This window comes from Oreochromis niloticus, linkage group LG17, assembly GCF_001858045.2.
Source record: "Oreochromis niloticus isolate F11D_XX linkage group LG17, O_niloticus_UMD_NMBU, whole genome shotgun sequence".
Classification (NCBI taxonomy): domain Eukaryota; kingdom Metazoa; phylum Chordata; class Actinopteri; order Cichliformes; family Cichlidae; genus Oreochromis; species Oreochromis niloticus.
The window spans coordinates 1459796-1473030 of record NC_031981.2 but is presented as its reverse complement, the minus strand read 5'-3'; the positions used below and the strand labels follow the sequence as shown (position 1 = coordinate 1473030).

General features: G+C 42.3%; 1 protein-coding gene across 3 annotated transcripts in view; it reads right to left on the bottom strand.

Annotated features, from left to right (window-relative positions):
• Positions 1–13235, bottom strand: part of nek7 (NIMA-related kinase 7) — a 60939-nt gene that overhangs the window by 32252 nt on the left and 15452 nt on the right. For all 3 annotated transcript variants that reach the window (XM_025899329.1, XM_019346798.2, XM_003455641.5), the window contains one exon: positions 5110–5197. In XM_025899329.1, the coding sequence (XP_025755114.1) occupies positions 5110–5169 (60 nt within the window). In that variant the 5' untranslated portion in view covers positions 5170–5197. The remainder of the gene's footprint in view (positions 1–5109; positions 5198–13235) is intronic.

Sequence of the window (13235 nt, the reverse complement as noted above, 5' to 3'; positions counted from 1 at the left end):
TGGATTTACATGCACTTATTAATGCTGCTGCTTGCAAGCTGCAAGCATTAATAAAATGTTCAGCATTTTCCTTCCATATGGTCAAAAATACGAATATTGCGATTTCATTTTGAGCCAACAGCCTCCAACAGTCGACCTAAAAATGTTTTGATGGTTAAGCGAAACTTTATCCTGCTGTTGTTTATACACACGCAGTTTCCCTGTTTGTATCGCAATCACAACCCAAATTGTGCATTTCCAGCTTGGACCCACATGAAGAGCAAAAAAGAAATAAAACATTCAGTTTTCCTTTTTTACCCCTGAAAAATTTCATTATCCCAAATTTTTCTTGCACTGTGTCGTCGTACCCATACAGAGAACTATATCAATAATCCAACGCATACTCTTACCATCTCATTCAAAATATATACTTACAGGTTTCTCTCCTATATATGTTTTGTATCATGAAGTGCAGCAGTCACTACTGACAGCCAGGCTATCGGTTGAAGTTGTGATTCAGCAGCTTCCGCTCTTATTTATAAAACTTATGATGAAATAAATGAAAAATGGCTCTGATGCAACTGCCTCTTTCCATCTATAGTCACTGCTCTCGATCATGTCTGACCCACACCACTCTGTGAAAGGTTGCAGGTCACGAGTCTGCGGTGAAAGTAGAGGTGGGAATCCTTTTTTCGACAGTTATGTTGAAGCGCAGACAGAAAAGCTGGGAGTCGTGAAAGACGATGCATTTGGCTCTATGGCTTATGGTCGCCTCCTCAGCCATTGAGGTAAAGCAGCACCCATTACTGCAATTTAAACACTTTGCAATATGTTTAATATTACAATAACAAATAGTGTGATAGATAGAATTGTTATCTTTTTGTGCCCATCTGTTTAAATTAATAAGACAAACACCTAAGTCGGTTACTATTTTATTTTTTTGGTGCAAAATGGGATCATAAGAGTCACAGACTGACCAACGCTGTCCAAACCTGTCCTGAATGTCGCATGCACCTGACAGCCCGGGCTCTGTGCTGTAGTACAGCCCACACTATCTGTGAGGACTAATCCACTATTACAGGAATGTTGGACGTTAGCGGTCGCCAGTCCTCTGTGAGATAATGAGCTGTTATAGTCACATAATGAATCCACAGCCTGTGACCTCAACATGTTGCAAGTTAATGCAACTCTTTCTGCTGAACTCTAAATGTCCTCCTTACGCTCCACTTCTCCGTAGCACCAGGGTACAACTTTGTCCGAACAGAAACATTTCGATGTCGGGAACTTCGCGGTGCCTAAAGCGTCAAACAAAAGCCCTTATTTTCCACACTGTCATATAGACATGGGTCTCTGCAGATAAAGCAGGTCATTGAATGTGTGTTTGTTTTGGGTAGTCTGTGTCGGGGTTGTACCAACAGACGACGATGTCAGGGATGGCGACAGCTTGGCGATCACGGCAATTTTGATCCGATTTCCCCAATAATGCACTCACTTAATATTGTCATAATGCTGAGATTCATTATAAATTAAATGTGCAAAGTTGATGTTGTACCTCCACATACAACAAACACCTGTAACACCGACACGTGTGGACACACATGGGGGCGCACAGCTGGACTTTGAACTTCATTTATGCGCCACGCGGCTCCACCAATCGCTCACAGTCATCATCAGATGAGCGAAAACAGAAAGAGGTTATTTCTCACTTTAGGTTTGATGTTGAAAATAAAAACAGAGCATAATGTCACCACGTTTGGGAAAAGGTTCTTTTATCACGTCTCCCACCTGGTGCTTTTGTCGATGAAGAGCGAAGGGGAAGGTGTGCACAGGAGAGACAGGTGAGGTGTTTTACAAAGAAGAAGAAAATTAACAAGTCAAAATAGAACAACTTCAGATCCAAGTAAAAACTTAAAGAACCGGTAAATTTTTTTAATTTTTATTTAGTGCTACTGCACATCGTCACCATCATGTGGGTCCACAGTGACTACAATGTAACCACAGACAGCAATGTAATCATCAATAGGCTACTTTTAATCTACAGTCTCTGGCCGGCTGAAGGTTTACATGCAATTAGTTCATAATATTACTACAGTAGTTATCAATAAAAAAGCAGCCTGACTTTGAATGTACCAGCTATTGTTGTTATTTAAATAACTGAAACTAAGTTTTGAGCTCTTCTAAATTTTGGCCCAAACATTTTATCTGTAAATGTTTCCAAATATTGTCTTTTAGTGTCCCCGATTACTGATAATCAGCAACATCAGTGTTGTAGTCTAAAAAAATAAAATAAAATAAAATAAAACATACTGGTCAACACTGACAACACGCTCACATCATTCACATTATTCCAGCTTGAGGACAAGCTGCAGGACATGAAGATAAAGTGGCAGCTGTGCAAGGCATTATGGGTAACGTCGGTGAGGGACAGAATGTCTCGGGTATAAAGGTGACACACAGCCACCACGAGCTAGCAGAGGGACTGAAAAGGAGAGAGGAAAGCAGAGCGAGAGACAGACGGGGAGCAGACAGACAGCTCATTGGAGGAGGTGTGATATGGGCTGCCCGATAATGACACCATTGCCAAACACAACTGACAAGACACATGGAGAGTGGAAGAGGGAACGGGAAGACGGGATAAAGATAGGGTGGGGGGCAGTGGGGGACAAGCAGCAGAGAAGAGAGGGGCGACGTGACAGCCCAGCAGTGCCGACGGCTGCCACAGAAAGGCCAGCGGCAGCAGAGAGGTGATGTCTCACATGGAGAGAGACTGAGAGGCACGCAGACGCCGGGAAAGAGAAACTCGGGGCACAGACGTACGAGGAAGGCTAAAGTTGAAAGCTCGTCACTCTGCTGTGACATGCTATCCTGCAGTGAACAGCGTTTTAGACAGCAGAGGTTTTCAAAAATAGACTCCAGAGTTAATAATCAGTGGGTGCACGTCTATTTGTTGTGGATGTGGAGACTTAACAGTTAACACCAGAAAAATCAAAGGCAAAAAAGGAAGAAAGAGGAAATGACCTACGACACAGACACCAGTGAAAAAGTAGAACAAGACCAGTTCACAATTATAAAACCCAAACTCTTCATCTTGTTAACATAATATTTATAAACAGCAATGAAAAAATAAAAAGTGCATATATTAAAATAACTAACTTATCAGCTAAGCTCTCCAGATGTTTAATCCAAGACTCCATGACTACACTTTCTTTCTCACCACTGTCCAGATGTTTGCTGCGATGCAGAGCTTTGTCATCAGTAACGTCAGTTTAATCTCAAACCAGGATAAACAGGAAGAAGTACGGTCTCAAGAGATCTCGACCAAAATACTATCAGACTCTGCTGTGGACAGACGTCATTTTCACATGAAAACAGTGTTTACAAAATATGTGGAATTAGCTCGGATGTAGTCCAAAACAGACAGAGACGGATATAAGATAAGACAGCCAGGAATACAAGAAGAGGCAGACACGGCAACTAGCAGCCCTGCGGTGAGGAGGGGGGGAGCGACTCCCACTCTCACCAGTCACCAGCCCCCTTGAGAAGGCACCATGCAATATTCATCCTCAGCCAGTCAGCCAGCGAGCCAGGCAGGCAGTCAAACCGGCAGGATTCACCCCAAAGGTGCTTCTTCTTCTCCTTCTCCTCTCAATCGACTCCACAACCACACCACCTTGTCTCAGCGCTTACAGACAGATCTGTGTCTGTCAAACTCTGCAGTGACGATCAAACTCCGGGGGGATGGTGGCGGAGGGCGGGGGGGTCCCCACTAACCCTCCCACTCACTCAAGAGCAAATGCACCATTAAAAATGCACATCTTACCAGCTCATCTCGTTTAACTAATGCATATGCATCATACCTCCGGGACCAAGAGAAATTATATTGCAAGTGATACAGAATATCCTTCATCACATATACAATTCAGATTTCTCCAGGAAGAGGCTGGTAGGGTTTTTTTCTCCCTTTGCTGCCGAGTAGACTGAACCTTAGGAAAACTGTGAAACGGATACAGGACTTGTTGAAAGACACCCATCTGGATGCTGGTTAGGCAGTCATCTACATAATCTGACTCCCTCTCCATCTTCCGCTGAATGTGGAATCGGTTCAAACATGTTCTGTGAGACTGAAAAAATGATGCAATATGGAAAGTTCACCGTGCTCCCAAGTACCTAAGCGAAAGAGGTGAGCCTAGAATTAACACTGATGTAAACTGCTAGAAATAGATTGAACAACACAGAGCGAGAGAGAAAGAGAGATCATTAAGACTGAACAACAACACGTAACGAACTGCTGGGAGATCAGCTGGAGATCTACTGTATGTGTGTGTGCGTGGGGGGACTGCTGCCTAAGTCAAAGTAATTATTAGAGCTTTTATCTGACTTTCTTCTGTGTGCAACCCAATTATCCTTAATTTTGCAATTACAAATCTCAGAATAATCAAGCCCCTTGGCAGTTCCAGTGTTAATGTTGCCGTGCCCTTCATACGCATTGAAAAAATAAATAAAATAAATAAAATAAAACAAAAACAACAACGAGTACGGAGCCTATTTTTAGTGCTTCTTTCTCAAAAAGATTCCACGTTTACTCTGGGGCATATGGATGATCTTCTTTGTTTAAAGTCTATTCAATACTTATGGAGGCAAAAACATCCTTCTGTAAAGAAATCAATGCGCCTGAAGTTGGAAGACGATATTAAAATCCAACAATGGCCTGATCTGCACAGAGCAAACTTGAGTTGTATCGAACCAAAAGAGGCTTGCGAGGAGGCCAGGCTCCGGCAGCCTCCAGATCTCTGATCAATAGCAACAACTCAACATTCATCCACTGTCTGTCTTACACAGGCTACAGTGGTCTGAATGAGGATCAGGCTGAAAGATACATCTTGACTGATGCAGAGAGAAGAGATGAGCACGGAATATTTACAGTTTAAAACAGGAATTAGGTGGAATCCAACAGATGAAGGAACGTCCCATCATTTTTCAATCTATAATCAAACTAAACGGCATTGAAGACAGGTGCTGACCACGGGATGCAGAGGCTGAGTAATTCCATTTTTATCTTAGTCTGCATCCTACTTCAGATCCTAAGTCCTTCTGACTTGTGTTGCAGTGTGCATCTGTGCGTGGGGTTACCTGGGGTTGAAACACTGGCACAGCTGCTTGCTGTCCTTGTGGCTGCGTGTCCATATCCATGGTGTTAGGAGCTTGATCCCGTACACCTCTGCGAATCACACAAACAAAACAGGACTCACGGTTAGACGATGTAACGCTGATCATCGGGCGAAACAAAAGTCGACCATTTCCCTTCAAAAGTACAATTAAATTTTATTCAAATGTGGAGCAATGTTCGTTCTGCAGCATCAAACTAACGAGTGACGGTTGCCCCGGTGTTGAGTTTCAGCAGAGCTGAAACCTAGGTCACGTCTTTGGATACGATACTCCCTCTCGAGTTGCGCCGTGGCCGAGCTTCGGCAGAGATAAAGCTGCTTGGCATTCTTCCAAGGAACCTTTCCTGGGAATTGCAGGTTACACCCGTTACTGGTTTAAGCAATTCCACTTTATTCTCTCTTTTCCGAAAAAATATAGGTCACCTCGGAGGTGCAGTATGTGTATATGTCATGTTTTTCTTGAATTGCACGTCCTGGCATGTGGCTTAGAAGGGAGCTACTTGCCTGAGCAGCACAACAAGTTGCTTGCCTCATCACCACAGACAATGCAATAATAGAAAAAAAATCACCTGAATGAATAATTTACAGCTTTAAAAATTATGATGCACAATTATATTCACACTTGAAATTAGCTTATGATTCCAGTCTACACTCACCGTTTCAAAATTAACACAGAATTACTTGTGATTTACACAAGATACCCCGCCTGTTTAACACAAACCATGTGCCATCCACGAGGCAACACATGAGGTGAGATATTCGTATGTTTTCAGCATCACAAAAATGTAGCCAAGGACAAGCGTGCACACACACGTGCACACACACGTGCACACACACCGACTGCTCGTTGATAGGAAGCAAATGACTAATGATTGTCAACCAAGGATAAAAGAAATACCAGGAATTACAACTCAACCATGGTTTTGTCTTCTTAGGGACTTATTCACAGGAATAGCACTCAAGCACACACACGCACACACACACGCACACACACAAACATGTAAAGAGAAAAGTTCCACACAGGAGGAAAAAAAGCACACTTCACAGTGGGCCATTTGCATGTTTTTCCTCTAAAGCCGGTTTGCAGATCTGTTGGTGTGTCACTCGTGTATTGGTCACAGTCTCCTGTCTCTGTTGCATTGAGCCTCCCTGGGCCAATTAAAATGTGCCGGTGTAATGTAGATGAGAATAACACTGAAAAGCAGTCTCTGTGTGTATATCAATCAATCATCTGATCAATAGAGCAATTATATAGCTATCTAACCATATAATTGATTAATAGGTTGATACACAGATTCTTTGGGCAGTTTAATATTTTTATGTGTGTCTATGCACTTTGTGCAAACACATAATTTGCAATTATTGCTGTGCTAAAATCACAGATTAGCTTTTTCTTGGGCTTCATGTAAGTTTGGAAGATCACAAAAGTCTTTACACAACCCCGTTTCCAATGGATTTACATCGGCTATACTGGGAATATGATTTTCTTTACTTATGTAATGGTTAATGATCATTTATGACATTTTTAAATGCAGAACAGCGTTAAACGCTAAATGATCCTGACTCATTAATAAACCTGCTGGAGAAAAAAATATTTTTGAAAACAACCCACTGTGGTGTTTTTTATAAACACCTGGCAAGGTTGTTTGAATGTACCCTTAAATGTCTGAGCCACCAACCGACCATCAACATTTCACGCCACAAACGAGCAGCGCCAATATGCTAAACAGACAGAGACACTCAAGATCGATTCAAAAAGTCAAAAGGAGGTGAAAATCACCCTGGAGGTCCTAACAGAGCGTTTACATGTGCACAGAAGACAAAACAGAGAAAAGCTACATTTACTGAAATACCCATGAACATCTGGACAGAGCCTCAGGCTGCACCACTACATCAGCCCTACATCATATGTTGCTCTTTTTGATTGGTATCAGAATATTGACCCAGAACCAACATCAACATCCAACGGTCATTTGTTGTGCCATATTAATTTTACACAAGCGAAATGTTCGAGTCGAGTGTGAAGAATTCCAGAAAGGCTGTTGATCTGTGCATCCATCACCCAAACCACACTTTAAAATCAGTATCAGTATATCCCCATTCAAGAGCTTTATTTTAATACCAGGTGAAGTCAGCGCCTCTTAGTCTGAACGAGCTGTGTGTCGTGACATTTGGATTTCACGGTCACAGTGGACTTTCGAGTCATCCACCCAGCTGGCCTTCGCGGCTGTTGCCGTGATTCTTTGCACTTCAGCCCCGCGTTGTGTTAGATGGAGGCTGGCACCCTTCCTTCGCTCCCTAACCATCTTGTGTTTCTAACCGCCTGAGTGTCAAAATAACCGCAGGGCATCAGAGGACGTTCTTTCGCCTCCTACATCCCACGTTAACAAGATCAATTAAGACTGCCACGTTAGATTTACACACACCAGGAAACAACACACTTAACAAATCTAACTCGATCAGGAGGCGTAAACAGGGGAAAATACGCAAACCTCGTAGCAGTGACTGCACAAACACAACTGGCTTCATCACGCTGACCTTACATCTCCTAAATCCCTTCCATCACACATTCCTCTTAAATGTTCCTCTCGGTGTCTCGATATCCCCGAAAGGTTGCTTACCACAGACAGGAAATCCTGACTTTCAAAACACATGGAAGCTCAATGTGCCACTCTTGCTTGCATTTCTGTCATGCGGGTGAGAAATGGTGGCTGCCTTTCTGGCAACAGCTAAAAGCTAAATCCCCTACCTATTCATAGATGCATGTCAGAGTCACATTTGGACCTTTGGTGAGAGACAGCTGCAAATACACAACAGGACAGACAAGCAGAGTCATTTTATGCTAAATATGTGGACACACATACGACTGGTGTTTGCCTGGATTTGGAATTTAACTTTTATTATCGTTTTGCTGTTTTTCACAGATCTTCCTTTTACACTGATATTCTGTCAGACTGACTTTATCGCAATTATTTTTGCACAAACATTTTCACCATTTCAACTATGGATAGTCTATGAAATGTAAATGGACAAAAACATGTTGTTTCTGAGACGCCGTGAGTCCATCAGAAAGACCGACGGTGTTTTCAGAGGAAACTGAAAACACCGTCCCCATCCAGACCACCAACCACTCCATGAAAACAAACACTGTTTTCTGACTGCGTTCCATCTAATGTGAGACTCCAGCCCAGCATTCTCACAGTGGGCCCATCACACCGAGGTAATTATATGAAAGAGGAGAAAGGAAAAACAGAGCGAGGCGGAGACGGACTGAACAGTTTTATTTGTTCTCACACTTCCAGCACACACCAGATTTGTTAATTTGCCTTTTTTTTTTTTTATTCCCATCTCAAATCTTGTTTTTGTTGATTTTGTTTTTTGCATTTTTAGCACCGTTTCCTGCTTTTACAGTGCTGTGCAATAGTCTTGAGCCACGCCTCGTTTCCTTATATTTAGCTTCTTTTATTCCTACACTTGTTTTGAGCCATAGATTTCTAAATATCTTTCAAAGTTTTCCTCTGTCCTCTGGCTGCTTTTTAACAAATTTTCACTCATTAGCAAGGTTTCAGTGGAAAGGCAGTTGTCATGAAGCCATTCTTAAGGAAAGGAAACAAGGAGAAAAGGCAAAGCTTTGCTAAGTTACAGAAGAACTGGGCTGAAAATCAGGACTTCAGCCAGTGGTGTTGGGATCTTGTCAAAAATTTATGGAATTATCAACGCAGAAAGTACCAGATGGGATTATATGGTGGAAATTTTGATCCACCATGCAATACCATCTGGCAGGTGTTTAATTGGGAAGGCTTCAGCATGACAATGATCCCAAACACATTGCCAGTGCAGTAACACATACCTGTACAGGACAAACAAAGAAGAAACGAATAAACAAGCAGACAAACAGGAACGCATCAGCCATGGATTGGCCTGGTGGCATCAACCACAGCTCCAAGAAGAAGGTCATTCATTTCAGGTGAAAACCAATGAATCCACTCAGGTTTTTTAAAGCTGTGGACTCTTTGTGTAAAGGAACATGGATGAATTTTGGAGCTCGAAGAATGGTCAGTATGAAAGCTCAGAGGGGGCAGATATCTGTTCTAGCCTACTTTTAACCCGTCTACAAACACTGCTGCACAGTTCACTGATGATGGAATGAGGCTAAAATACCTGCTGTCAACATTGGATTACTGCTTATACTTAAAGAGTGATTGTGTTGTTGTAAGTCATGTGCATGCAGAGCACTCGGTGTCCACTCTCAGCAGATATGCCAACAATGCAGTTTCCACGACAAAACAAAAGGAATGGCTGCTCTGAAGGTCTGCTGCTCGTTGACAAAGCAGACACATCATACTAGTCAGGGCAGGCCTTGGAGCGCCACAGACCCACAAAAACATAGCGTTCACAAATATGCACATTAGGGCTGCCACAAACGATTATTTTGATAGTCGACTAGTCACCGATTATTTTTGCGATTAGTCGACTAATCAGATCATGCATCCATTGGACGTAAAACATACAGCTTATTGCACCAGCAGCATCTGCTCTTATATAACTGTCATTAGCTTCCAGCTTTAAGTGTCTAAGGTATGTGCGAACTAAAAATAAAGACAAGATGATAGTTTATTAAATTTTAATGAAATTTGCAGATTGTTTCGGTAAAGTTTAATAAACGCAGCCGTCTGCTCCTTGCTATCTAAAATATAACACGACCATCTCACACTTCTGATAATCAGCTGTCTGATTGACGTTTATTCAGCTGTGTGAAAACTAGAACTTTAATCTCAGCCAAACCGATTTACTCAGGAACAAATAAAACACTGAAAAAAGCCAAACAATAACATTTTTAAGTTATCTAAGTGACTTATATATCATGTTTAACCTGAGAAGCGAAAGACGGCGGTGGGTTTGAAAACGATTTTCCGGGAGTCCGGTGTTTTCAGCGGCTCTAGTGAGCCTTGAACCCCGGCTAGCTATCGAGCTGGTGGGTAACAGACGTCTCCGAAAACGTCGGAGCGCTTTTGAAAATATGTGATGTCATGATAAACTGAGCAGATATTTGAAGTTTACACAGCTACATTCTCGCCTGAAAATATGTTAAACGTTTATTTTGTGACCCAGAAAGAGTAATGTTAAAACTAACTAGCTGCCGCCATTGTTGGAAACTGAGCAGGGCCGCGCTATGAATTCTGGGATAGGTTGGGCCACGAAGTACACACCCAACCCATCGTTCAAATCTGGGGAAATGATGGACGCGTTTGTCGGAGTCTTCGCATTTGGACAGTTTTCGTTGTGTCGCTGTAACGTAACCGGCCTACAAATGCGGGCACAGGAGGATGCGGTTTCTGAATTTGGACACAGCTACGATACCGGACACAGCTTCTTCTTCTTCGGGGTTTAACGGCAGCTGGCATCCTTGTACATGCAGTGCTGCCATCTTCTGTTTCAGTCCGTCATTACAGATCTTACAAAGCTTCAAACGACGCGTCGACTATTAAATTAGTCGTCGACTATTTTGATAGTCGATGTAATCATGACTAGTCGACTAATCGTGGCAGCCCTAATGCACATATGGGTCAAAGCTGGACATCAGGTAGCAACAGACATGAGAGATGGAGAGACGGCTCCACCAAAAAGGAGGGATCTGAACAGGAAGAAGAGCGCGCTACAGGAAACAGTTAATGAACACAAATCTTGGCTTACACTAAACTAAACAATAAGCCAGTCTGGGTTTTAGTGTAAAGACAAACAACAGCAAAAAGAACAATCGTTACCATATTTTGAGAAACAATGAGGCTTTGTGCAGATTTTACTATTATTTTTCCAAAAACAAAGTTTGACCTAGGGGTGAGCGGTATAAACGGTATACGGTAGAAACGATATGAATTTGGCGAACGGTAGAGCTTCTGACGCTCTACCGCGATAGCGCATGTTGATGATGTCATCGAGCTGTGCCTGTTTTGGTCGAAAGCATCGCAGCAGCTGCAGGAATGGAGCTTACAGGTGGGGAGGAGGAGGTGCTCATAAAGAAGACCGGTGGGACGTCGGTCATATGGACCTGGGTTGAGTTTAAGAAGTCGGAAGTTGAGCAGAAAAATATCATCTGCAAAATATGCAACAGTAATAGCGAAGAGACGAAACACGTTTTGGAAAATGAGGAAAGCCAAAAACTGCGGCCTCCACAAACGCCCAGTCAGTCAGGTGGAAAGAAAAAAGGAGGCCCTAACACCAGCAGACTGATATTTTCCAAAGGCACATTTTGCAGTTTATTTGAAACAATGTAGTATTTTGTGTTTTACTGATATTTTACTTGTATTTTTTTACTCAAAAAATGTTTGCACATTTATCTTCATTTTTATTTGTTATTTAAGAATTTTGTGTTACATTGTTTGGAAAAAAGATCTGTTACAGCTTAAAAATTATTTGAAAAGTTTTGTAGTTTTAAATATTTTCTAAGAAAAGTTTTGCACAGTCAATGTTCTTAAAATGGCTACAATGCTATACTGTTCAGTCATTTTGACATGTATATACAGAAGAAAAGAACATATTGCGATGTATATCGCTACTGCACATGCTTCAAATTATACCACAATATGGACTTTAGGCCATATCGCTCAGCCCTAGTTGGACCTTCTCGAAGAATCCTGCAAAATTGTGCAAAAGGAGTTCCTGTTTGAACCATGAACCATGTAAACCATTTGCCAAAAGCCCGAGAGAAAGCTTCTGTAACATAGTTGACAACAACTTTCCCAACCTTGATATGAAAAAGCACATCTTCATTCAAATGGGAAGAAACTGAGTGCAAGTATGAAAACTGAGTAGGGATGAAGCCGGGATTGTGCAGGAAGGAGAGGGACAGATGCAAAGCTATGAAAACTGCCAGCAGACAGAAAAACGCAGCTTGTTAGCCCTGATGTGCTCGTGGTCCTGAAAGAGTCGCTGTGTACCACAGACACTGGCTTCAGCTCCTCTTTAATCCTCATTTCCTCCTTTCTGCATAAATCATTTAAAACAGGAGAACAGCGAAAACAAAGAGAGCTAAAGGGAGGGAGATGATTATAAAAAGGTGGATCAAGGCAAACTGGGATGGAGGAGGGATGGATGAAAAAATGAAGGGGAAGGGTCCTGAAATTTAGCAGTCTCAAAGAGAAGAGTGCACAATCAGCTCTCCATCCGAGGACAATAAATACGAACGCAAACCGATGACCTCGGGTTTAAGGAGAAGAGGAAAGCGACTGGGGGGGTAAAGAGGAAAAATATAACGTGACACTATCCGGCCCGAGTGCACGATGTGAGAGAATCAAAGGCACCTTTGAGGAGCCAGAAGACGACAGCCAAAGTGCTGGAAGAGTGGTGTCCATGATTACAAGAAATGGAGAAACCTTTGAGTCTGCGCTCATGAAAGCCCACCCCGGGCCTCTTCTCAAAACCCCTGCTACACTAACAGTGATGACACAGAAAGAGGAGAAGAGGAAGAGAGCCACTAATGATGGAGGGGTCCAGATACTACAGAAGCAGCACACTTTGCAATTCATTTTAATCACTATTCAAAATCATTAGCACAAATGTGCAGGCACTCGTGTTCATTGGACTGTGAGCTGAGAGACAGACAGAGAGGGGTAGAAGACCAATTATACCTCAGCGTGTGAGCCGGGCTTTGAGGTCTTCGAGTAAGACAGTCCAAGACTTGATGGAATAAAAAAATGAAGTTAGGACATTATATTGTCCTGCAAAAAAATCAACAGTGTGATAAAAGGAAAACTGTGGGAAAAAGCCAGCCAAACAGATTACATGCTCCCTCTTTCTAGAAATTTCCATTTCCTCATATCTGGTGACAAAAGCATAAAGTCAATGAGGGAAAAATCACAATTTCAAAGAGGAAAGAGACCCAAACAACAACACCGACATCAGACAGGACTCACTGATCAAGAACAAGCAGAGGTTTAAGCTCCGTTTCACATCTATGGGCCGTCGATGGAAAAAATAAATAATAACAACAACCATAATAATAATAATAATAATAATAATCCTAATTTTTTATAAGTAGAAATGTGTGCTTGTAATGCTGTTACCAACCTCCACCCTCCTACTGGTGGAGCG